Consider the following 27,217-nt stretch of genomic DNA (forward strand, 5'->3'; position numbering starts at 1 on the left):
TATTTTCAAATCAGCTGATGTGGATGTAGCCTCATTCATTAAAGCTAAATGAATTAATATTATGATTAACAGTAATAAATGCAGCTCCTAGAATGTGGAATTTTTTACCTTGGTTCTTTGGCAGCTATCCATTATTTTAAAATTGCATCTGTTGGCTCACTTCCTTTAATTTTATATGAGAATGAGAAAGAGAAGTATTCCTCTTTAAGAGGGAAAAGAGTATGTGATATACTTTGAAAATTCATGGCTGAATATGCTACTAACATTGAAGATGAACTCAATGTCTAAATTAAAAACAACCCAGATGTCATGTTCAGAGCAAAGCAGCAGCATAATAAAAAACTCCAACTGCACCACAGTGGAACAAGGAAAAGAAAAATACTAACTCACTACATGAACGTCTTTAAGAGTTTTCAGTGCAACGTAAATAAAAATGTCATTAATGGTTAATATGAACTGCCATCTGGACAGTTGGATTATGTAGATTCTGGCACTGGAGCTGTCATTCGTCTCAGAAAGCATTAGAAAAACAGAGAGTTTGAAAAATGTTCCAAACAAAGTTTGATTGGATCTCTCTTGAATCTATTAATGTTGTTGGTGAGCAACAATCTGAGCAAAATCCTACAGAAAGTCAGGTCCTAAGTTTAAAATTGTTTAAACCTGTCTGCAGATTTTGGATCAGGGTTTAGAGTACTCTAGTAATATAGATCTGCATAAATGTAACAACAGAAAAAGAGGTGAAATGCCTTTTACGGGATCTTTTCTTATGAATTCCAAAAAAGTATATATTTCTTGATTCCTACTTTATACCTAAAATCCTGAAGTCAAAGACAGTTTGTGGGAAAGAAAAAGCAAATGTCTAAATTTTCAACATAATTTAAGAAATAATTATTTCTTAGGTTTCAAAGCAGACCACAGAATAATGAATAAATGAAAAGCAGGTCCTTTTTTTTTCCCCAAGGATGTTTTTTTACTGTACATTTTGTAGCAAAAAAAAAAGAGAAAGAAAATAAAGGAAAAAATATTCTGATCACAGGGATGTCATTATCTAAAACTCCAAGTAGGAAACATGACAGATACAAGATCAAGTACACAGCCATGTCACAATATATCTCTGAACCTTTTAAAAAAAATATACATAGAGTTTTTTCATGTGTAATTTTCTCTGTGCATTGCACACTTTCTCCACATCTTTTACAAAATCATAGTAACAATGCGCAATTTCAGAATGGTTCCCAACAGCTGATCAAACAATAAATAAACAAATGACAGGACAGTCGCAGTAGCCAGCAGAATGCTAGAAATCGCAGTAAAATTGGTAAGGACAATAAATTCTGCTGGATGGGCCATGTGTATTTTTTACAACCACAGCAATGCTCACCGAAAACCAATGTGAGAATCTGTTTACAAACCCTGATGAGCTCCTGTTATAAGTATCTTCCTGAGGATGAGAGACAGGGGAATAGGAGTGCACCAGACTGGGGAAGGGATGCATGTAATGCAGGGGATACATGGGACACCCCCTGCTCTGAGACACCCAAATTTAACTCAACTTTTGTGGCTAATTTGAAACATAACCAATCCCCTGAAATATACAAAAACTTAATTTTCCTGATGTTACTGGTACAGTCAAGACATGTCATGGGACTGTACAGACAAGGAGCTTTTGTCACAGTAGGGTGCAAGTGTGTCATTTTAGCAGAGTGAGGAATGTGACCTCTACCAGAAGCCACGTATTCATAATGTGGAGAGTTCCCAGGAGCTACTTCTGTTTTCCCTTTCTTTGTCCTTTGTTAGGGTATCCTGATAACTATTTTTCCCATCTTTGATAGCAGCATCCCTACAGATCTCAATATCTGCTCCAATATGCCTTGAGCATTGACAAGCAGAGGCTATGAAGGAGATGGAAGAAAGAGGATGATATTTTTTTTAATTTGTCCCTAGATTCAATTTTTCCTAGGACAAAAAGGGATGGTATTAGAGGTGGGTTATACAGTACATCAGATATTTGACCTTTGTACATATCCTCCTTTCCATCTGGGGTATCTGATGAGGCTGACAACAAAACCAAAATATGCATAGAAATGTACCTTCTGTTGTGGGAAAAAAGCAACTCAAAAGCAGTAACAAATCAAAGCAGAACAGAAATAATTAAATCCCAACCAAAAGTCCATTCAACAACAAATATTGTTTGCCCAGATATCACAGTTAACACCATGAGATTATGCTGAACAATTTACTCTTATCTGTCCCTGTGGGTGCCCTGCCTGCACTTTTGAGAAAATCACTTGCAATGACAACCAGATATAGCCTAGCACCAGTCATATCCACAGAAGTGTATTTCTGTGGTTAAAAAAAAAAAAATAGTGGTGCCATTAAAAAAAAAGAAAGAAAATAAAAAGAAACCCTGTAAAATTAAATTTCTGCTGTTAAACCCCTTTTCATCCTCCTTGTTTAATCTTGTGTGAAGGTTCACCAAGAGTCTGAGTAACTTTTGGAAAGCAATGCTAAATACAACTAGCAAATTCTTTGAAACATTCCCACATGGTTTAGTTGGGGCCAGACAGGAATGGTACCATACGTGCCTATTCACATTTCATGACCCTCTTTCTCTTTTACTATCCCTGTTACTTACTTGCTTACCTATTTTTTTGGCCAGTACAACTGAAAACGTTTCCTCCCCTCTTTTTCCAATTGCATGGCCCTGAAGCAAACCACGCTTTATAACACGAGGGGAGAAGAGAAGGGAGGAGACACTGATATTTACACTGTGCTTTCCATTACCCACTCTGAGCTCCCAAATGTCCCTTTTGCTCCTGTTAGGTCATTGTCATCATACTGCAAAAGCATGCCATTGACTGAGAGGCTCCTCTTTGTCCAAATGTTTGTTATCTTTTTTGGATAGGTGCAACACTGAGATGTGGCAAAGTCTCCCATGTCAAAAGAATGGCTACGTTTAGTTTTGCCCTCCAGAGGCAACATGAGGAAGCTGCGGAATTTGGACTCCGACTGGCCCAGCAGTGGCTCTTTGTCCGAGTGGCGGGCCACTGTGGAAGTTCTGGAGTCTGTCATTTCCTCCTTTTTCTGACATTTCAGTTCCAGGGAGGCAAAAGCTCCCATTAGCCGGTCAATATTGTGTTTTGACCGGGAAGGAGGCCTCCATTTACTGGACAATGTACCCTGTTCACTTTGGAGGCTGTAGTTGTCACAGTCACGGCTATTTGCAGAGCTGGAGGAAGAGGAGATGCTGCTCCGTGCAGACTGACAGTTAAACTCCATAAGTTCATTTCTCACCACCACTTTGGGATTGACTTGGGGCAAGACTCCATTCTGAACTGGTTGTGCTCCATTTGTCTGTGAGTAGACGTTGCTGACATTAGACATCTTCCCCTGGGAATTGTTGCAGACCTTATAGCGGACCATGAGAATTACAATGAATACCAACAGAGTTGCCACAATGATGCCTCCAATGATCAGAATCATGGTCCCACCCAGGAACTGGCTGTGCATTGACTGGCACTGAGGGTAGTCTTCTTTGGTGAAGAACTGGGCACATCCCACAATATTGGTGGCAGTAAGGGTTGTGGCCGTGTCATCCCACATTGCCAGGACACAGAGGTCATAGCCTGTTCCAGAAACAAGGTTGGTTACAACAAAGGCCTTGTTTGTAGCTGGTATCATCCTTAAAAAAAAAAAGAAAAAGAAAAAGAAAAAAGAATTGATTACTCTTGACACAAAGGTAAGAGAGAACAGACATAAGAACAACATAGTGTTAACTGTTCCGAGCACTGGCAGAGAAGAGCCATAAAATTCAGAGCCATAAAATTCCAACAAGCATTCAAGCTTCCCAGCTCCTGCGAGTTCAACATCCCAGCATTCAGTAACACCCAAGTTTTGAGGGCCAGCTCTCAACTGTGTAATAAAGGAAATAAGAAAAAGCAGACCAGACTAGACTGGGGATTTTTTTTCTCCTCACCTGCATCTGTCCTAATCTGAAATATATTCAAACCTGAACAAATAACTCAGAATAAAAACATACAAAGAGCCGTTCTTTCTAGTATGCAAATGACCCTTGTGCTTGCTGAGTCTCAACATGGCAGTTGTCACATCACTTCACAGGTGCCTGAACATTTACTGTCTAACATCAGCAGATTACTTACCTTGTGAAGACAAGGCTCTATGCTTAGTTTTCTCATTGACTGAGAATGCAAGGCAGGCAACCATGTCTCTCTTTTTCTCCACTCTCCCACTTACTTTCCCCATCCTCCTACTCCCCACTCTGGAAAATATCTCCTAAAAATGCAGCTACCATCATCATCTTTGCCAGAAATTTATCCCTGCAACCACCTTCCCCTGTGTGAGTGAAAAAGACACACTGGCATTGGCAGTATGGGCTGTGGAAGCGTGAGGAGAGGTAGGAATATACAGGGATGGAAATAAGAAGGATTATTTACAACAAAAAATTCTGCTCATGTATAATTCCATGTCCAAAAACCAAATAGCTAGGCCCAAGCTGTGCTCCAAGTTGGGACATTTATGGACATTATTCTTTGCTGCCACAGAACTTAAGCAGTCATTTGAACTCATGCAATATTAGAGCATGACTCGCATTCAAAATTAGCAGATGGGAATGAACATGGTCTACCCCCATTTCAGACTGGTGAAAATTGCAGCACATTAGTGGGACACAGTGGAGAATCCCAGATTTGGTGCCTGGTGGGTAGCCAAGAATAACACCAAAGAGATACCCCATGTATGTTTCTCATTACTGCCTCATTACAGGCTTGAGTGAGAGAAAAAAAGCTGAAATTAAAACAGCCCATTATGACTTAGATCTGCAGGTCTTTTGCACCAGCAAAAAGGGAGTCCTACAGGCACTTAGAACACACAGTGAGCTGGTGTGACTATCTGGGATGGTAAGGCCTGGGCACAGGAGCAAGGCAGACTCCTTGTGGGAGTGCCAGGCTTCCTCAGCCTCAAATCATTGCCACAGCTAGCACAAACTGCAGCTCTGCCGAGCACCTTCTGTGCAGTGGGAGGGAACAGACCTGCACAGAGAAGCAGCAACGTCAAGGCACTGCAAAGATGATTTTCTGATCATCTTTGTATTTATGCATTCACGCCACTTACTCAACCCTTCAGTCTGGCCACAGGCGAGGTTGTGGCTCCTTTTTAAAAAGCAAACAAACACAGAAAAAAATTCTGTAAGGAAAAGAAAGATCAGTGAGAGACGCTTGGAATATAATCATCTGGCAGGTTTACTCAATGTGTATTTGGGATTCTAGGCACATTTGTCATCCTAATGGAGCTGTTTGACACAGATATAGATGAGCTATTCAGAATGAGCCGAGAGGTCATAAAGCAGCCCTCATGAAACACTCCAGATAATGTTGCTAAAATTGTTTCCAAAAGTTGAAATATTTGGTCTCAAGCTATTTCTAATTATTCTACTCTCCTTGTGGCTCTGTGAACAAAACCCCACCGCCCACAGCAGACTGCACTCTGTTGAATTGTTCAAGGAAGTATATATGTACAAACTAAGGATGATATATGGAATAACAGAATACTATTGATCGTCAAACATTTGATTTTAAACTCTGGAATAGTTTCACCAATTGCTTCCAATCTCCTTCTGTAGTGCTATACTCCACTTTTCACCATCACTACCAGCCCAAAGCTTAAAAACATTCTGCCATGTGTAAAGTCATTCAGAAGTTATTTCACTGTAAAACCTCATTACAAACAAGTTGCACTGTTAGCAGAAAGAGTAGTCAGCCCTACAAATTGGGTCTTGGACTTGGGTCATAACTCTTGGAAAAACAGGACTGTAATACCATCTGTTAGAGTGGTTCCTTTGGCTTTGCACTGATGAAACACAGAGGCAAGAGAGACCACTGTGTCCAAGCAAGCAGCAAACACCCGGGTTTACACGCTTCATAGCTTTGCACATGTCTGGTCGTCTCTGTGTTTATGCTTTCTCTCTACTGACACAGCCCTTCAGTCTGGCCTCAGGTGAGGATGTGGCTCTTTTCAAACATACAAAAGCAAACAAACATACAAAAATAGAAATACAGTTGTTCAGGCTCACACACTAATGCCCAATTTCAGTGGACACTGATAGCCCAAATCATTTACAATTTGCTTTCTTCAAACACAATTACACACAAGCTTCCAAGGAAATGTAACTGCCTAGAATATTTCAAGGACTGGCAGATAGTGAATAGTGGAAGAAATGTAAAGCCAATCTATTTTTAAATGTACAGAAGTGAGGCCATAACTAGTCCTAAAGCATGGACAGGTTAACTGTGTTGAAATGTACTATAATAAAAACCTCATCTTAACCTTTAAAAGAAACTGAGTCATTCATAAATTCAATCAATCCTGGAAGCTACAGCTGCGATAATATTGGGACTTATAATAGGTTTATATAAAATCACAGTTGTAATCTCAATTAAGGAAAAAGCAAACAACTCTCCATATACATCTAAAATGAAGAATTTTGGTTGTTTCTGTAAATAAACTTTAAATGTTCTTGTAAAATATTCTAATTATTCTGCCAAGGAACAGCTGAGCATAGGAATAAGTAACAATTTCAGGAGTACTAGGAGTTAAGTAATTAATTTCAGACTTAGTTTTCTATCTTACAGGGAAGGTGATCATCTTTTCTTGAACTTGCCAAATTTTAAGAGCATTTTGGCACTCCTCCACGCTTTGGTCTACCCTCCCCAAACATACTGCCAGTCAGATATGATGGATGACATCTCTTAACGCTCCCCACATCTAAAATCAATGCAGACACATTTTCATTCTGGGATATTGATGACTCTTTCTTTGATTTTCCCCAACACAGGTAGCTGCAAAATGCCACTTCAATCTTTGCTTTGCTGCCTAAGAGGGGGTGTCTCTTCATGGCTCCTCCATACGTGCCGTGCCATTAATCATGGACCACCATGCCCTGGTTCTGGGACTCAATGGCTCAGAGCTGCAGTAAAACTAAGAGGGGCCAGTAAAACTGGATCTAGGCAGACATCTTGCAGGGCTTGTTCAGTCCACTCATCAGCTAAACACAGAAAGCTGGTTTCAGATAGCAAGGATGTGCTGCATTAGAGGTCAAAATAAGCTTTTGAAAGTCGTTAGCTTTTAGAACTCAGAAGATCCTGGTGTTCACTCGCTAGCCCTCAGATAGCAAACACACTTAACTGTTGAGGTATCTTGAAGAAACAAGCTCGATATTGTCTGCCTGCTCTTCAGGGCAGGGTGATCTTGCAGAGATGCTTCTTATCACAGAAGAGAAATAGAGATCTAAACCTGATACTAGCTTTTCTTCAGGAAAAATAAAGCGACAGTTGACTAACTGCAGGAGGAGATCAACTAAGAAAAGATTTGCTTATAGATTATAGCTTATGAAAGGTTTTAATGTATTTTAGTTTAAGGAATCCAGGAGAAGTGAGGACTGGGAAAGCAAGAAAATACACAAATACATCAATGGGGAAAGTGTAAATTTAGTCCCAGCTAGGTCAAGACAAAATTTGAAAATCTCACAGAAATGTCACTGTCCAAACACATAAAACACAGTAATGTCTGCCTTCCTCATTTGGTTCATTCTCTTTGGAGTAGGAGGAGCAGGCAAATCTCCACATTCCTGCCAGGGTTTTGTTTTCTGATTCTTAATCTAGCTTCTGAATCCTATCTGAAGGTCAAAATACCCCAAAGAAAACTATTCCTATATTAACAAGTTTCTGACCTCTCTGAAAATCCTGCCTCTATAAGGAAAAAAAGAGGATTAGGGGTCTTACAAATGACCTTCTTAATTTACAAGAAAAAGCCCCCTTCTCTCACACTTTGGTACAATTGCTGGAAGAGGAGGAGACCTATGGCCAGGATTGGGGCATGGCATAAGCATGTGAACTAGAACAGCAGTAGGCAGATGCTCCTAGGAGAGTTAATGTGTGATGAAGAGCTATGAAGCCAAGATGAAAGTTTGCAGGGCTTTTTCAAGAAATGCATGGTCTTCAATCCATGGAGATTCATGTCTCATTTTGTGAAAGCACCAAAATGAGTCCATGAGACACTTTCTAAAAACAGGGAAGGAGAGTGCTAGAACTCTTATTTGAAGTCAACCTTATTTTGTACCACCACCAAATGTCCTTGTTATGTCCTTGTGGACACAACATACAGAAAGCAAGCAATTTTGTAATTATTCACTTCAGAGTGTGGTGATATTAAGGAAATTAGAAAATAAATTAGTTAGAAATACAAGGGAAAAAGGTTTGCTGCAGACTTCAGTAGTAATCCCAGATGTAAGTGAGCACTGAAGCTTGCAGAAAGTGAACTGTGCTGAGAATTTAGGATAACTGAGTTTTATTCTTCCTTTATCAGCTACATTGATATCAGGCTCCACTTTATCAGTAACTCTCAGTTCCCAAGAAATCATTTTGCTGTACTGTAAATCTCCTCATTTATAAAATGGGGATAATGCCAGCAATCTTCTTTCAAAGGAGGCCTGTATTGTATCGGAGGAAATTAGCAGATATTGTGATTACACTGTAATATACAAACGATTCTTTTCTTCTATGTAGCACTGGGGATTAGCAGGACTGAACTGCTGGTTAATACTGTGGTTATGCAAAACAGACAAATTAGACAAAACCCAGATTAGGTTAATTGGCTAGGCAATTCTGTTCCTTTTCTCCATCAAAGGAAGGATATGATACCATCTAGCTTTAGCCCAAAACTGCTTTAATCACAGAACTTGTAGGGACCTGTCAAGGCAATTCCTTTGGGAAGGTACTTGCAACTTCCAAGAATCAGTTTTATACTAACATGCTAGACTATGTTGCTTTTCTCATAGTCTTTTTTCTTTTTTTTTTATATTACCCAGTACTATATACTATCTATGCACAATTTTTGATTTATTATCTGGGTCTATACACTACCTGTATACAATTTCTCCATCTGAAATAAATGCCAGGAGCTCAAAATAGAGTCATGCTAATTTATTAAATGCTGTATCAGAAAAAGGAGAAGTAAAAAAAAAAAAGGTAAAAAAACCTTAATTCCTAGGGTGTGAATTTTGTAGCTGTTGTAGACTATACACTAATTACGGAGCAACTGCTAGCTGGTGGTGTCATTATGCACTGTAACTTACAATGAGGAGGGGAAAAGAAAGAGAGGTGCCAGGGCAAAATAGCGATTGCTTTGTAAAATTATATCCCATTTAGTTAGCACACTAAATTCTCTGTATAGTAATGCCTTACTGTGAAAATATCAGTCTCACTGTACACTCCTAAACTTCCTCTTATATTAAGTTGCTTTCACTTAAGTGCAAAACATTACTCTCAGAACTAGAAATCAATCCAGAAAAGTTAAACACTGGAATATGAACAATTCTCATTTTTCAGTGATCCTTTATTTCATTTATAAGTTAGTTCCCTGTTTTAAGATACTTGTTGGTTTGGTTTTTTTTTTTTTTTCCTTCAGCCCAGTTTCATATGTTTTTCTGGAAAAAAAAAAAAATCCAGGTAATCTGCCATTGAGTATTGTAGAAGGGTCTAATAGAGTCCTACATTTCAGGTGGAGTGTCCACCTTCAACCACAGTAGGATTAAAGTAGGATGGTAGAGGAGAGGAAAAGTATCAATGGGAGATAGAAAGTATCAGCATACCGGAGAAAGACTGACTAAAAATCTTGTAAAAAAAGGTGAAGATCTTTCAGCAAAGCCAAGACAATTGTAAAGAAAGTGAAGTGAATCTAGGCAGTGGGAAAAGCCCAGATGGTGGACAGAGATTAAGAACTCTGGAGAAAAGGGCAGAAAAATATAGAGGAAGACTAGAAGGATCTAAATTGAAGTGAAAATGTCACACATGATGTACTGCCTGGGAGCAAGAGCATGCAATTGACAAATTTGGGCTGCACACTTAGCATTCTTGGCTTCCAACCTTTGTGATTTGCTTGAAAGTTTTATGGTATATACTCATGTAATTTTTTTCTGTATTTTTATCCTGGAAAGCCCCAGTTTCTGTAGTGATGGAATGAAAATAAAATCTAAAACATTATTACAAATTAAGTAAGCTAACAATGGAGATTAATTTCTGATCCTTCAGATTTCAAAAGAATTCTTTGAATACGTGTCTTCAGATTATGCTAAGGCCTCAGGAATTTAAAAAAAAAAAAAAAAAACAGGTAAAAATTACCAAGTATATTTTGTGTGTGATCTCTCTTTTGGCATCTGATTCACAATTTTTTAATTTAGGATCTGGGAAAGACAGAGACCTATTGTGACCTGCAACTTGAAAAAATGACAGTTGTATTTCTGGTGTTCTGGGAAAAGAGATATTTGTTAGTATTAGCAACAGGGCATAATTCCTCTGTCAGTCACGTCAACATAAGGAAATGTCAGATAATACCAGGAGGTAGCCAGACTTGTTCAGTAAACACTAAATCAACCCAGCATGAATAATTTCCTGCATTTTTATTTTATTAGTTTTGGGGGGTTTTATGATATGTGATCATAATTTTGCCTTCAGATGGAATATTTATTATTAAACACAAATCCCTTCTTGCTTTTCTAAAACTTGTGTTCTTATTGCTCATACATCCAGCTGCCCTTCAGAGAATCTGTCTTGTCAAATAAAACATATAGTACATATCATTTCATTATTATTTCCTAATTTGCTTATGTTCTTTTCTGCTTTTTTGTAAAAGTGGGGTTGGAGGTGGGGAAAAGAAGGCAGAGACAAAAGCAATTGATATGCCTGTCAGAAGATGGTGAGCCAGAGAGATACTGATAATGAATATATGCCTTGTGTTACAAAGGAAAGTAAAAAAACCACAAAACATCCCAAACTTTAAACTATTGGTTCAGAGAATATAAAATTTTTTGATAGGCTGCTGAATAATGTCCCCTGGGAGTGCTCTGAAGTAATTTAGCAGGTGACAGAGGAAAGTGTAGGCTTCTAGGGGACATTACTTCACAAGGCTGAGAAAGGGGAACCATGGTACAAGGTATTCTGCTCCACTCCATTGCCATTGCTCTAAGGGAAAACCCTCTTCTCCTTACAATTCTCAACAAGATTCTTGCAAACCACAGGGAGCTGCAGTTGGGCACAATGGGTGAGGTGCTTGGATGAATGAAGATCACCAGAACCATCTTCTGATGCTTTGAATCAGTCAAGGTTCTTACTTCATCTGTCCAGGGGCAAGCTACTGCTCTGGGACAATCTCATTTTCGTTCATGTTGGTTTGACAACACAAAATTAGACTTTCAGGCTCCCTGATCTGTGCTATAAGTTATTTCATGTGGACATGACAGCAGCAGACATTTAGTGCCCTGAGCTTTCAATTTTATCTTTAGAGGGAAAGCAGGTACACTCTAGGAAGCCTTGTCAGCACTAAAGATTAATCCAGTCACACCCAAGCTATTCAGCGACACAGAGAACACCTTTCACCTCATTATACTAACTGCCTCAGAAAAAAAATTCCTCACACTAATTCAAATCCAACTAAAACATATTTAAGCTCATTAGCAGAGTAATTGAAAGCCCACACAATATTTCTGTTAGTAAATGTGAAGCTGAAGTATTTATGGAAACAATGCAGAGCCACACTAATGAATTCACTCTGTATCTACATGTAAATGTAGAGTTAGAAAGCTATCATAACTCACAGCAACATTTCAAAGAGCCAGCCAGTATATTTCAGATTACTCAACAGCGTGTAAAGTCAGCAACTGATAATGCAGCAACACATTATAACCACCCTGTTTCTAAAGATGGGAAGAGGTAAAACTTTTCCATGAAAGGGGTGTTCGAGTCATTAAGCAGAGTTTGGGACCTGGGACACACTGTTCTCAGTTTTTTATAGACAAATGGCTCATACACTTGGCTGAAGGGTCATGATTATTCTCTCTAACTCAAGTAATTCCGAATTCTTTTTTGCAGTGTTGGACAGTTACATCAGAAAAGGTCATCCTACCATACCAGCAGAGGTCACCAGAAGGGAGCAGCATTAGAAGTAATGAGCACATTTCAGAACTCAAATGAAACTAATTTGAAGAAGGGAATTTGCTATTTTCCTGGCAGAACACAGCTGTCAGATTCATCTATATGCTGTCCTTTCTTGAGATTTACAAGTGGGGTTTTCCGCTTATTTCCAGGCAGTGAAATCTGTGCAAATTATAATGATGGGATCCTATGGTGGTTAACAGATGTCCACCTCCTTTTTCTGTAAGAGCTCATGTGAGCTGAAATGAAGGGGATCCTCAGTTATACTAGCAATTTTCTTCATGCTTGCAGCTCAGAGCACTTACACTAGGTTGAAACCCACATGTCCTGCAGAAACTTGGTGTCCTACCACATAGGATAATTTTACGTCCAGAAGGTCATGCTGGAATGACAGAAACTCCAGGCACTGCTTGAAGTTAGGTTTTTTTGCCCGTATTTTGTAATTGGCTGGCCAAAGCAAACTCCAACATGCTGTTTCAAGTTCTTCTGTTAAAAAAATCTTTGTGCACTGGAAAGAGAAGTGTGGAGTCAGCTAACAGCTGACAAGACTATTCTAATTATTCCAACCAAAACCAAGAATCTTGAAATGAAATGAAATGAAATGGGCATCACTACCCATAGAAACTGTGTATACTCCAATATATCAGTTTGTACAGAAGAATGTCTCAGCATCAGTTTAAGACACAATTTATGCATTATTAAAAAGTTTAAACACATATCATTCAAGTGTTTCTCCATCCCAGTGACTGAACCTGTAGATAGTCTCAAGCAATAAGGAATGGTTATCTACCAGAATCTCAAGCATCTCTCTTATCATGAAGGTTAAAAAAATAGTTCAATTCCCAGGGGAGAGAAAGGAAGAACTGCATTTACCAATTCTTGAAAAATGAGGCAAATAAATATCTATCAACTCACCAAAGACACAGCCATAGTTTATGTATGTTTAGAGAACCTCTCTGGCAAACCCTCTACCCAATTAGCAAACTGGAAATACCTTTTACTATGTAAAAGGGATACAGAAGAATTGCTTGCTTCTTGTAAACTGAGGAAACTTTTTCAAAAACATATAAGCAAAGTAATCATCAAGCTTCTCGATTCTGAGCTAGAAGAGCAAGAAAACCTTTTGGAACAAAATTTCCATGAAACATGCATAAGGTAAAGAAAACCAGAATTATTCAAGGTGACTTTTGCAATAACACTAGGGAAAAATTGTTTTTTCATATGCAGAATGAGAACAAGGGGTGCAAAAATCACTAATGGTCAAAAATATGGTCTCCTAAGGGGAGAAAAACAGCAGAAAACAAAAAAGAAAAAAGAAACATAGATGTGTAATGAAGGCATTTCCTAAAGCAGAAGTTTGACATTTTGCCACTTTCTGGTTATTGCACATAAAGCAAAGGAAAAGGCAGGCTAGAAGGACTGGATAGGCTAGAAAGATGTGGAGATGTTGAATTTTGGAATGCTTTATGAAAGGATAAAACACAGTTATATCCTTTCAGTTTGTGATACCAAAATTAGACAAAAGCATTGCTCACCAACCAGAGACACCCTGCTTCTTTCAAAGCTGAGCCTGGACCGAAAGCATACTGTGTGAAGAGTGACAAATCCATTACTGAAAAGGAAAGTAAAACCCATCCAGCAAGAAAACAAGCTTTAGTTTATAATGACCCCAGGAGAAAGAAAATGAGAAGTCAGTTATAGTTTCCAACAGTAGCATGATTTTATTGTCTAGAAGTATGTTTTGTCATTTAGCAATACATTTCTCTGATGAAGGATCTTAGACATGTGCCACAGATTTCTGGTACATGAACAAAATTTAGTAACAAGTAGTCTACTATTTATTTACACGTTACAAACTCTCCACAATTAGGAGTCTAAAAGCAGACAACTAGCAGCCTAGCAAATATCCGCAGTCCAGAATCCAGGCTATGCATCCCATTAGTGAACTCATTGGAAAGAGGAAAGTTTGAGCAGTGTTTATTGGATTTTGGTCTCTTCCAGCTACCAGCTATATACTTTGCAAATATATATTTGGCCATCCTCAAATTAGTTCTCTCTCACAGAAAATATGCAGAAGATTTGTAAGTACCAGAAAAGAACAGAAACCCTACTCTTTAGCAAAGTTGCATATTAAATGAGTTTACAGATATAGGACTGCTCAAATTTGGTATCTCCCTTTTATTTCAGAGAACCCCAATTGTTCTCTTTAGGTTTGATGGTGTAACATTAAGAAGAGAGCAGAATTTCTTCTTATGTTTGAACTTCACCAATTGATTAAAGTTTTACCTGACTCCTGAGATTTACCCACTTATGGCTTAAATTACACAGTTTTGCTGAATAGGGTTTTAAGATGAAATGGACTCAGACAGCGAGCAGGTGACCAACAAGTTAATTAGCTTGCACAGAAAACCCCAAGTACAACAAATGGTAGGTATGGCATCATGTCTGTTGATACAGCTACACCCAGATCTTCCAGGTTTATTATTCCTTTACCATGATTAATTGCTAGTCATCATTCCTAGAGGCTTTTGCAGGCATGGATATTTCATTTTTCACCAGGAGAACAAAAGCTTTTACTTGTTATAGGCATCCATATGAGGTCATTACAAACAATGAAAAGCAGCTTATGAATAATTTTACTGAAAAACTCTGTAAATTCTGTGGAATAACATGTGTAAGAGTGCTTTGTACTGTTGAAAGGGAAATGAAAGAATGGATTTTTCTTTATCTTTGCTCAAAAAGCTTTCAAAGAATAATGAAGGAAGAGACTGACAGATTGCTCTGCTTTGGAGAGCTTCAAGGGTAAAGCCTGAAAAACTCAAAATTCTTCACTCTGTAAAATCTTCTCTGAGCTTTCCTGCTGTAACTCCAGATAGCTTAAGTAAGTAGAACATGCAAAAATTACCCCAAGAGCTAAAAAAGAGCAAGGAATAAAATGCAAATCAAATGCACAACGGTACTAAATGTACAGCTTTTGCTTGCTTGAAGAATACAGAAACATTAGTCACCTCTACTATCAGACAAGGGACTGCTGTCCTCATCCTGTCAAAATGAGCAGTAGTAGAAATTTGCCAAGTGTTCCTTGATATTTAGCAACAAAAAGATTGAGCTGAACATTGATTCATTACACCAAGCAGCATCAAAACCTTAGTGTGATCCCTTCAAAAAGACTAAGAAGTCAAAAGTCAGACTCATTCCTAGAAAAGGAGTGCAATAAACATTTAAAAAATCACTACATAGAAATACAAGATTTCAGGCTTCTTTGGAGAGCACAGCCAGCACTGCATTCTAGGGTGCTAGGGTGCATTAGTTATATGACTCTGTTTTCCCATACATATATTCGTCATGAGTATAATCAGTATACTAATCAGCATTTGACTCAACTTTTGTAATACCTAATGTAAACTTAAAGAGGAAATTTAAGCATGACCCTCCATAACCACTATATGGGTTGGGAGATTTCTTAGATCTGCAATGATGAAAGAACAAAATGTGTTGCACTTGGGAAAGCATTTTCCCTTCTTTTCTCCATAAATGATTGCCTTAGAAGTACCAGAGTGCAGCTCAGAGTGCATGAGCATGAGAATAAGGAACTTTTACTCCCTTATTGAGTACTGTCAAGTTGTGCTTCATTAGCAGAACTACTATTTTGGCTTGTTTGCAGCGGGTTGGGTTAGAGGGAGTCCTAAACTTGCCTCTGTACCACTTGATACACAGATGCTGGGCTCTGAGTTCACCTCTCTGAATGTTGTTTCAATCCCCTTCCTAGGTGACACCAAGACAGTGCCAATCCCATGACGTGTGGAATTAGGATAAGCAGAACCATCAGTCTGTGGCAGGACTCCAGCAAGGCACAGTGTCTTTCTTCGGCATGAAGAGAGAATAAGGGCCAGATGAGCACCTTGACTGATGAGATGGCTTTTCCTACTTTCTTGCTGGGGAAGTCAGTCAGCTTTACAGAGAAGAGGTTTTCATTTTTTTTAGAAGTTTAATTTCCTTCCTTTTTTCTGTCTCACCAAAGCAAGAGAAGGACAGTCACCAGCAGAAGAAATGAAGCTGCAAACCTACTGAATAGCAACTCTGATTGTACAAGATAGGAGGATGTAGCCTGTACCCAACTATCTGTTAAAGGAACTCCCACATTTCCCTCATGAATGTAGTAAAAGAAAAAAAGTGGGAGTGGTCTAATAAGAACTGTCCTTGGTTCTGAAAATCTGCTTGAGAGCTGCGTTTGTTTCCACAGTTGCGGGAGACATCTCAAGCAGAACACACTCCTGCTTCATCCCTTGTGCCTCTCTCAGGAGAGAGTAGAGATGTGAAAAATCCTGTGTCCAAGCACCTCGAGGGCTTTTTATTCACTTTAAGATTGCTTTCAAGCCCGACATTTAGGGTGCAGTCATTTCCCAGCCACGTGCACTCTGTCTTTGCAGGTGTGTATTTGTACCATCCCCCATGTTCAGCGTGCATCTTTTATTGAGAAATATTTGCCCTACTGTGACAGTGCCAAAAATAATTTCTTCGTTGTTGGAAACGGCTGCATTCAGGGATGAAGTGGAGATAAATGTGGCACTGCAGAAAACTTCTGTGAGCTACTGGCTTTTACATAACTCTTAGAATTTACTATCTAATGTGCCTCATAGGTAGACTAAAATTAACTTACCTCAGACAACAGAAACTCCAAACAGAGCCAAATGATTTGTCACAATGTGTGCATTTCTCTCTTCCACAATAGCCTGACTATAAGCCACAAGTCAAAAATCAGTCTGGTCCTAAATTCATGTGGCTATGCACCTAATGAAGATAAAACTCTGACTCATAGTGATTAAATTTCAATGAAATATTAAAGAATGCTTAATTGGTTTCAATACTTCAGCAGTAGAAAAGAATTTATTCTGTCATGACTAAAATTCATAACCATGTTTCAGAAGATGAGTAGGTCTTTAATGACCATGCTGGCAACATTTTGCAGTGCCATAGAAAAGGTGAATGAACAGAAAAGTTTCTATAAACACTTGTGTAATTTCTCACTCCGTATGTAAATATATGGTAGCCTGCAACAGATTTCACTCAGGTCTTTTTTCCTCCTGTGCACTCTGGGTTTGTTGGCAGACACTGGCCTCTTTATTCTCTAAAGTGTCCCAGAACTTTCATAGTCATATTTCTGACGCCACTGCTATGTGGATTTTTTTTTACCTTGCTACGGAATGAATCACTCCACCCTCCCTCCAGCACGAAGACAAATGTGATTGCTGCTCCTGAACATATGGTAGAGCCTAAAAAAAGGGTTATCTTGTAGGAGTGTATCTGTATGCATCACTTATCACACCGTCCCCAATGGAGAATTTAAGAGATGATAGCTTCTCTTTTTCTTTCTCAAACTGCTCATGTTGAGCTTTTTTCTGTCTACTGGTTTCCAACATGCTCATGATTCCTCGAGAGAGAAAAGCCCACTCCCAGTACAACTGGCCTTTTACATATTGCTCAGCAAACTTGGATTTGCTCTACTTTCAGGGACAAGTTTTATAAGGTTCAAAAGCAAACGTACAGAAGTTTTCCTCCTTTCTGTGTTCATAATTTCTATGTGACATTATAGAACACTTTTTTGTCTCTGAAGAGAGTAACCTGTAATCATATGAAGAGATAGATTTTCAAAGTTACAAATTTCTACGCTGGTCTCAGTTTGAGAGAGAAGGTGTTAGCATAATATCACAAAGCAATCTTCTCATATTCCAAAGTCTGTCTTCGTCATGAAGCTGTGGACATCTTCAGAGTGACCCATGAGATGACAGCAAAGGGTAATTTTTCTGTGAACATCCTCTAGTGTCAGGCAAATACTTTGAGGACTTCAGAATGCTTTAACCACTATTCAAAAGTATTTAACTAGAATAGTCTCTAATGGAAATGCTTTCTGTAACTCAAGAGACAGTTACCCTGAGTTGAAGGAACACCCTGGCTCTATTTTTGTCTATAAGACAATCCTATACAGGTGGAGATGGCTCTGCAATGGTTCTGTGCATTGTCTAGAATAGATTTAAAGCTTGTTAGAGAAATGGCTGCTGTAGTTGCCCACACAAAAGTTTACTAAGGCATGAAAAAAGCAGACCTAGCTAAGAAAACTGAATGAAACACAACCCCCTTAACTAAGCAGAAATTACAATTTGATGCCAGATATGTACACTTCTAAGGATGGCAAGAAGAAAATTTTGCCATGGATGCGGGATAAAGGTGAATTTTAAGTATATGGGTCAATATGACCATTAAAACAAATACAGAAAACATGCAAAGGCATCAGCATTTTCGTCTTGATTTAAATCAGAGTAGAGTCATGGGTGTGTGCACAGGGGCCCTAGTGAGCTATCTGGTACTCAGACTTCTCCCCCAGCCACAAGCACAGTGTCTTAACAATTCCTTCAGTAAGGACAAGCAAGCGTTTTCAGGCTGAGCTTGCGCTCACTAAACCTGGCCTAATCTGTACCACTGCTCTGAGCCTGTGATTATTTCTTAAAAGAAATCTGCTCTTGCAATCTCTCACCTGCAGCTCTGCTGACTTTGCAGTGCTTGAGGCCTTCTCACAGACATACCAAAAACAGCAGGAGAAGCAGCAAAGAGGGTGACAATGATGAATGGCTGCAGGGACCACCGACCATCCCAGACAGCAATACACCCCAAAAGACACATCTGGACCAAACCTCTTCCCCAATGACTCACAGCACAGAAGGCAGCCTGAAAGTCAGAGAGAGATGTGTCTACAGTGCTCAAAATATCCTTGGATGCAAAAATCCAAGGGACTGGTTAGTGAACAACATCCCTGCAGTGAAGCAAGAAAGAAGTATACATTTTTATATTTTTCCATCTCAGCTGCAGCCCAATGCAACGTGTCATGACATCATCTTAGTTTACTCAAGTACAAGTGTTTTTTGCAAGCTGTATATTGCTGAGATAAAATCAATTCACGAGATTCCAGTGGAATAGGATAGGAGGCACTTCATGGATCATAGCTTAATTTTGTATCCAGGGAATAAACAAAGGTAGAGACTTTGATCCTGCCATATGCTTTCTGCACCTGTGGACACTGATTAAGGTTTGATAGGGTCTTTCCTACCAGACTTCCAGACAACCAGAAGTCTCTGAAATGGTCACTACCTGTTGTTTCCATCAGCCTTACTTTCAGTAATGTTCAGGGAGGGTTGGTGCTTGGAGACAAGTACTGACTGAAAGCTTGACAGCCCCTGCCATGTCAGTTATAAAGGCTCTGCTTAGCTCTCAAGGAAGAGGAAGCCATGTAATACCATTTTTTGTTACAGCCTAAGATCCATATGACTGCTGTGACATGACTGCCAGTTAAAGTAATGAGTATTCACTCACAAAAGTTAAGGCAATTGGAACCTTAATGCATACAATTGTAGCATTAGCTTACAGAGGGATGTTTGGTTTTATTGAACCTGCTGACTTCACCACAAGACTTTGATTGACAGTTTGACTGCTTTTACATTCTTGCCTTTGTAGGGGGTGGTTCCCAAATGTAAAAAGCAGTATGGGTAGTCACGATGATCTAGTCTGACCTTCTGTTCAGCAGAGTCCAGCACAGGCTGAGGACTTTATCCAGTGATCCTTCCACTGACGCACAGCACCCTGGTTTACTGGGCATGGGGACTTAAGGATTTCTCAGGGGATGAAAAGTTGCTAACTCCACCTCTGTCTACTGGTTCATACCACAAGGTAAAAATGTCACAGCTCATTTCCACTTTTAATGTACAGGTCCTCACTTCAGCCTGAGAAAGATAAAGAGTGGTTTACACATCTGCACACAAAGAAAAAAAAACAAGCAAAGAACAGACTTTGAGGCAGGATGGAGACATAGTCTATTTAAAGCTGTTGTGAATTATTAAAGTTCTAAATTTTGCTTTTGGAGGAGTCAGAGGATGGTATGAACTTCTATACTTGTGGAGAGGAGGCAAGGTGTTGTGGAGATTTGGAATATAAAAAATAATCTCATGGGTGATGGATGGATGGTCTGTCTGACTAGCTAAATAGTCAATTTTTTTATAAAATCATTTTTATAAAATGATTGAAGGACAGACTTGACAGAGCCCAGGTGGTCACAGACAACCTGTCCAAGGCCATGATAAACGTGAAGTATCAACAGTTTAACTATGGGAAAACACCTAGGATAACTGGTTGAAATTGAAGGGGATACAAAGACAACATGTAAAATGAAGTCCATGTTATTTCATGCATAAAGGGTATTTAAATCCAGCTCTAGAGTATCCAAAGACAAGTTGCTTTTTTGTATCCAATCACTTCTACTTGAAGCCTGCCTGTGACTGTGAGGTACTTCTCTGTGTTTTTATCACTATTAAAAGTGACATAGAAAAAGTCCCCAAACATTTAGCAGCTTTTTCTGAAGGTCACAGGACCACATGAACACTGAAGAATGTAAAACCAGTACCTTTTCAGCTTAGCCATGTTAATTTCTGCAGTACTACTCAGTTCTAAAGTGATTCTACTATCACACGTGTCGGGGAAGCCAGCATCATTCAGCCCCAGGGTTTTGCGCAGCAGATCTTTAATGCTTTCATGACAAGCCATTTTCAAAACTTTTGTTGTGTAGTTGAAACAAAGATGACCTTTATCTTTTGCTTTTCTCCTTTTAAGGTCAGCAGCAGCTCTCTGATCTATTGACAATGGCACATGATGCCATTGAGGATGGCATTGCATGGAGGATATCCCATTGCTACCAATGATTAATAGTAGCATTGCACCTCCCTCAGGGTCACAGGTACTTAAAGCCTGAGAATTTGAAAATGATGGAACATCCCGGGTACAGATAAACTCATAAATCCTTCCAAGCCAACAAAAATTACCAGCTCTCTAGGAGTTTCTTCGCAAGTCAGGGTATCATTTTCAGATTAACATGTGCATGTAACAAGAGTGGGCAAAGCAGATCACTGATAGGAGGTACCAGAGAAGTAGTTTAAGACTGATTATTGTCACTTTTTAAACTCTGGTCACTGTTGTTCACTTCACAGAAAGAAAATGGCAGAAAGACAATCATTTATTGTCCACTCTATCTGCATCTGTGGCAGACATTTCATTTGCAGGTGTGCTGGGAAGTGCATTCTGAAGCACATGACATCCCAAAAACAGCAGCATAATAACATCACGAACCAGCTTCCAAAAGGGCTGCCTGTGGGAGTAGTGTATCAGTCATGTCATTCAGAGATATAGCTGCCGATTTTAGCCACCAAAAGCTTTTATTTCTGGTAGCTCTGTAGAAAAAATTTCATGCATCAAAGAGAGCTGGACTATGTTTAGGCTAGTGGATCGTCTAGAAATGGCTCAGCCACGAAAGCTCCACCTTCCTGGCTGTTCAGAGCTCCAAATCACTATGAAGAGACAGAGTCTTGCCTCCATCCTGGCAAGATGAGGGGCTATCCCTGTGGTGAGTCCATCTCTTGGGTCCACCTGAGATGTGGCCCCTAGAAATGTGAGAGCGGCTCTCACCCCACTCCAGCTGGGTGTGGGAGCTGGCAGGAGGAGGAAAGGCAACCCTCTTTCAACCCTCCTTGAGCTGCCTCTACAGCCATTCTGAGCTAAATACTGGAACCTGGGGGTACAGAAACCTCTCCAGGGGAGCCAGGCAGTCTGTTTGTGTAGGCTGACAACTATACTCAACTTTTTCATAAACAAAACAGAAGGCATGTGAAATTGCAAAATGCTAACACTCTGCTACACACTGTAATTTTCATCTGTGAAGTTGAACAGAGCTTTTCTGGATCCATAACAGAAAAGTCTCCTATAGTTCTCAGAAGCTGCAGTTTACTAAATTAAAAGTTAAAATGAAGTAGTTTTGTTTGCATCTTTTGTTTTTAATAAGAGTATAGGTTTTTAATAAGAGTACAACAAAAAAAGTTAGCCTGTTAGATACCCATTTTCAAAAACAGAACTTAGGAAGCTTGCTTTTCAGTGAAAACCTATAAATATTAATGGAATAGAATATTATTTCCTACGTATTTTTCATATGCCTTCTATAATTTCACTTTTCATTTTGGGGGAACTAGATCTACAAATTTCTGAGTTGTTCTACCTATAGATATTTATAATTAACAATGGCCCAATTAAGAAAAGCTTGAATATTTCATTGAATAGTCAGTCTCTGCGAAGTTTTGGTGCCTATCCAGATCTGATTGAGCAGCAGTTAAATTTCCATAGCTTCTGAGGATGAAAAATAGGACTGAAACCCACAGAAAAGTCTGTTCTGCTTCCATTCCTGGCCTGGTCTACAGCAAAAGAAAGTACCTCATTTTACCTCTGTGGTGGAGTAGAGAATATAGTGGATTTTTAGGGAACTGTATGTGTTAACCCATCCTTGGAAGTAGCATTGAATTTCTAGTCTCTGAGTCCTCACAGAAGGTTGTTCCAGTTGAGATTTATCAAGACTGTAGTTACCATTATGTTTGTGACAGACACATGTATAAGGAGCATCCTATTATTGGCTCACGAAACTGTGTCCTGAGTATATATTCATCTATCTGTGCTCAGCAAAATAATGGTTATCAAAAGAGCTATCTAAAAATAGTGGGGCAAAAAGAAACAGCAGAAGGATTAACAGGCAGTCCAATCATAAAACAGAGGCTCAAATGATTTATCTAGCAGAAACATTTAAAAAAAAATCTTATGACAGAAAAGTCAACAGTCATAGGTCCCATAGTTTGCTAGTTAGCAAAAAGTCTCACAAACCCTCAAGCTTAATAATTCTGAATAGAAAATAAAAGCGAAGAAATTTCAGTGTGGCCATGAACTAAATCACAAGTGGAAAAGAGGATCCAGTCCTGACAAGAGGTCTGTTGTGACTTAATTCTACCAAGCTCTTGATTTGTAGAAAAATCTGAAGGGGAACAAAATGAAAAGAAGGAACACATTAAGCAAAGTTACATGCAATTCTTATTTGGAAATGGATAGGGGGAGTGAAGCTAAGAAATATTTTTTCCCCCAAATTGATTCCTCTACCTTCATGTACTTTTCTGTGTTCACGTCACAGATGTTATCTTCCACCTTCATTCCTCTGCCTTTAGCTAAATGTTGTGAAGAACTCTGCCTTTTTGAACTGTCATTAAAACAAGGTAAAAGAGACAGCACTGCAGATAAACATCATTGTGTGTCACCTGCTGAGCTGTGCTGCCACTGCCAGCAAAAACACAAAACATCACACACTCAAAATTGGGCAAAATATCTGAGAATGTATAAGGAGGCCTTTTTGTTTCACCTAAGTGGTTTTTTGTTTCACCTGTAGCAGAGAGGATGCAGTTGGGATGGGACAAGTGTGGTATCTATTGCTCCTGTCAGAGAAGAGCTGACAAATGTGATGACTCCCAGGAGAGGAACTTCAGCTGGAGATTTTTAGCTCCTGCAGCTGTGACAGTGTGAGGCAGAGCTGCTTGGTTTTGTCTGGCAGATGGACTCATTACCTGTGCCAAACAATCCCCTCCCTGAAGGAGCTTGAGTAAAATATTTTGCATTAGTTGGATGTCTCCTGGACCACGTGTTCAAAGATCCTACAGGCACTAACATTGGATACTAGTAAACCCAGGGTACATTTTAACTCTAAAGTTGACTGGATATTTCAAATTGAACATAATTTTGGTGTTAAAATAGGGGTTTCTGCTAGATCCATTTTTTTCTTGCCTCTTGTAAGAAAAATGAAAACGAAAACTATAGCTGAGGGGTCCACAATGTTCTTCCTCTCCCTGGCACCTGTGAGTGGTGCTCTGCTCCCAGCCCTTGCCCTGCCCCTCCACCATGTTATCTGCTCCTTTCCCACTCATCCATGAGCAGCTGCCTCTTCTCCCTGCACACTTCAATCATCCCTTTGCCACTGAAGGAGCTGAAGTCAGGGACAAAATGGGCTGGAAGGAGGAACTCTGTGGTGAGGTGGGAGAGAGCAAAGCAAATGTGATGAATTTAGGGAGCCTCACATCCAGGAGGAGAGTAATTCCTCAAGGGGCATGATGCATGGTGGAGATGGGACTGTCATTCCGACAGCTGTAGCATCCACAAAGAGATTTATAGCAACACTTCCACTTTCAAAAAGAAATACTTTTTTTTTTTTTCCCATAAGCAAACAGAACAACTGTTATGGAGAATTTTCAGTCTGATTCTTGACAGAAACAGATGTTGCAATATTGGAATTTCCCATGGGAGAGATATTCCTGTGTTTGTTCCATTTTAAACAGGGCTAGAAAATAAAACTGAGTTGGTACAGTGTTTGTTTCTTCATAGCTATTGCAGAGGCAGGTGTTTGGAGGATGTGTTAGACAGATGTTGCACACTGCTGCACTGACTGTAAGATCAATTACCGTTGATCTGGGTATTTTTAATCAGTTTTCAAATCTGCTCCTTGTTCGAAGTCAAGAACAGTCAATTACATTGTGGTTCTGTCCCATTATATGCCAGATTAAGGTTTGCTTTGGCTAAACTGAAGTACTAGCTTCAAAATTTCCTCAAGATAACATCTTTTGTTTGTGAAAGAGTAAATGTGATCTGATTTGAAAAACAGCTTGCAGCACTTTTGAGTATATGCCTCCCTGTCATCAGCAAGCTTAACTGAGGTTAAGCAGAGGGGAGGAAAATGGCAGGAGCCAGGAAAACACTTGTAGATCATGCCCTCAGGAACTTTTAAGTAGGAAGAAGGACTCCTGTAAGCTTCTGTGGCTTTTCTTGGACTCCCTTTGCTACCTTAAAACCATTGAAAATTTCTGGACTGAAATCACATAAGGAGGGTAGAAAACAGGTTTTAACCTAGTGCAGACATACGTGGTTTCACTAACTGATGGGCATGAAGCCCAGCAAGCATGTTAACCCAGCCTTAACTGGGGAGGTACAGGGACCAGCAAACTGTCAAGATCCAGGTCAGAATGGAAGCTATTTAAGAACAATGAAATAAAAGGATTTACTCTGAAAAATACTCCTGCTGTGGCATAATTGACAAATTAAACCACAGCCAACACAATCATCGATCATGAAAGAGCCCAAATAGGGAAAAAAGAGGAAAGGTGAACCAAAAACCATTATGTTTTAGTGAGGAAAAAACCCACCTCCCTAAAAAACAAACAGCTAAAACCTCATGTGCTTTCACTAGGCAGAGTTTGCGTAGCACAAAGTCTTCACCCCACACCAACCTGGTGTTGTACAAAAGTGCAGTACCGTGCCCTGAAATGGGACTGCTGCAGTCCCTCAGGCTTTAGTTAATACTCTTCACAAGTGGGAATCCTGCTCCCAGTGTTTATATCATCTTTCCCCTTGCAAAGAGTTCTTCACCTCACAAAATTTGCTAGTGTCCCCAGAGAAACAAAACTACAATTTAAACTACTAGCCATACGGATAGCCTTGTGCCCTCAATGGGGGTCATCCCCCTAAGCAAATCATATGAGAGACAGACGTACTTCTGCATTGTTTTTCTTTTCTAGCAAAGAGATTGCAGCATTTCTAGTGCCACTGAGAATGCAGGAGGTTTGTCTGACACCACCCAGAGAAGATAGAGCTGTCCCTGTCCTCTCTTCTGCCAGCAGCAGCCTGCGACAACAGCCAGCCTGGGCTCTATGAGGTCCTGGGCTGGAGGAGCCAGGTTCTGAAGGTAACTCCTGGTGGCTATTCCTTCTTCTTCTTGCTCAGGGGCTGCCACATCATTGACTGAAACAGCAACCAGAGGAGGCTGCAAGGACCAAGGGATGGAGGAGAGAAGCAGGGGTCCTGTTGGCTCTATTGCCTGCTCAGCTTACAAGAACGTTTGGCCCCCTTTCAGGTCTAGAAGAGAAGAGGCACAGAGAGACAGGACAGTTCCAAGCCAATTTGTTTTCTCCTCTCCTCTCCCACTGCCCAAGCTTGGCAGTGCTCTTAAATTCCTCCTCCCCATGGCACTTCCAAGCTGCGAAACTCCACACCGCAGCAGAGAGAAGAGCAGGCATCAAGCTAATGACACATCCTTGCCCCAGAGTGACCAAGCTGGAACTCCGCCTCTACACACCCAAATTAGCAAGATTCTAGTTCTTTTGGACACTGGCAGCCATCCCAAGCCTGCAGTTCAACGAGCGTGGAGGCTGTGCATCTTTCTCATTCTGCACCAGCCTTCTGGAGCAGAGGCGTCCCCCACGCTCCCAGCCCCAGCAGAAGGACTGATTCATCAAGCCTGACTCTCTGAGGCAATCTGCCAGACGACAGAGCTGCTGGTGGTGTGTCTTGATGCTGTCAGCTGCCCATATGTCTATTGGGCAGCTACTGCCTGTGCAATCCCCACTCTGAGAAAAATTCAGAGCACGGTTTGGGATATCTACTTAAGAGCCAATTCCACAATCTAAACCAATTAAATAAATGCATAATTAAAAAAAAAAAGTATTGGGTTGAGTAAATAGCACTTTTATTTGTTTTCTAGTCAAAATGAAGTAAATTATGAGATAATAAATATATTACAAAGCTCAGACAAATTCAAAGTGATGCAACAGGAAGGGGAGGGAGGACAGATGGGCAAATACAGCATGAATTCACACCTAATTCTGGCTGTCTCAAACTGTTCATCTCTGCAAATAAACTAATCTGTAAACCAGGAGCAGCTGAACAAAAGAGGCTTGGGGTATAGCCTTACCTTGCTGTCTCCAGGGATTTTTCAGCCACCCTAAAGCACATCTGTAGCCATGTAGTGGATGGACTTTTTTCCCACCCAAGGATACCAGACTAACACCTCTCTTGCCCAGCACAAGTGCCTCCATCTCTGCTGTTGTGGCACATGGGTGATTTTGCTTCCACTCTGCAGTGCCCTCTGCCAAAAGCCAAAGCCTGTTTCCTTTCTGGACAGAGCCACTTTATTGGATTCTTGTCAAATGTTCTAGGATATCATATTAGGATATGATCATGCTGTGACTCTGGGAGACCACTAGGGCTGTGACAATAGGGCAGATCAGCCTGCTGGCCAGGCTGCTTTTCTCTGCTATGAAAATCAGAATATTTCATGTTAAACATATACAATTCTCAATGGCATTATAGTTTCAAGGTTTCTTTGGATAAAAGCAGTAGCCTGCTATCCTCAGCTAGGGCTGGATTACCATTTTGCTTGGCTCTATAATGGATTATTATGGATTTCTGGGTATGTGTCTGTACTGTGTTCATATTAGACCGCAGAACAAGACACATTTGGGGGAAAAGGGTAGTATGACAATGAAATA

General features: G+C 39.9%; 1 protein-coding gene across 10 annotated transcripts in view; it reads right to left on the bottom strand.

Moving 5' to 3' along the window:
- Positions 1 to 864: 864 nt before the first annotated feature.
- LRFN2 (leucine rich repeat and fibronectin type III domain containing 2) overlaps positions 865 to 27,217 on the bottom strand; it is a 153,725-nt gene continuing 127,372 nt past the window's right edge. For all 10 annotated transcript variants that reach the window (XM_048297860.1, XM_048297854.1, XM_048297862.1 and 7 more), the window contains one exon: positions 865 to 3,682. In XM_048297860.1, the coding sequence (XP_048153817.1) occupies positions 2,764 to 3,682 (919 nt within the window). In that variant the 3' untranslated portion in view covers positions 865 to 2,763. The remainder of the gene's footprint in view (positions 3,683 to 27,217) is intronic.

The sequence above is a fragment of the Corvus hawaiiensis genome, chromosome 3 (assembly GCF_020740725.1).
Source record: "Corvus hawaiiensis isolate bCorHaw1 chromosome 3, bCorHaw1.pri.cur, whole genome shotgun sequence".
Lineage (NCBI taxonomy): Eukaryota > Metazoa > Chordata > Aves > Passeriformes > Corvidae > Corvus > Corvus hawaiiensis.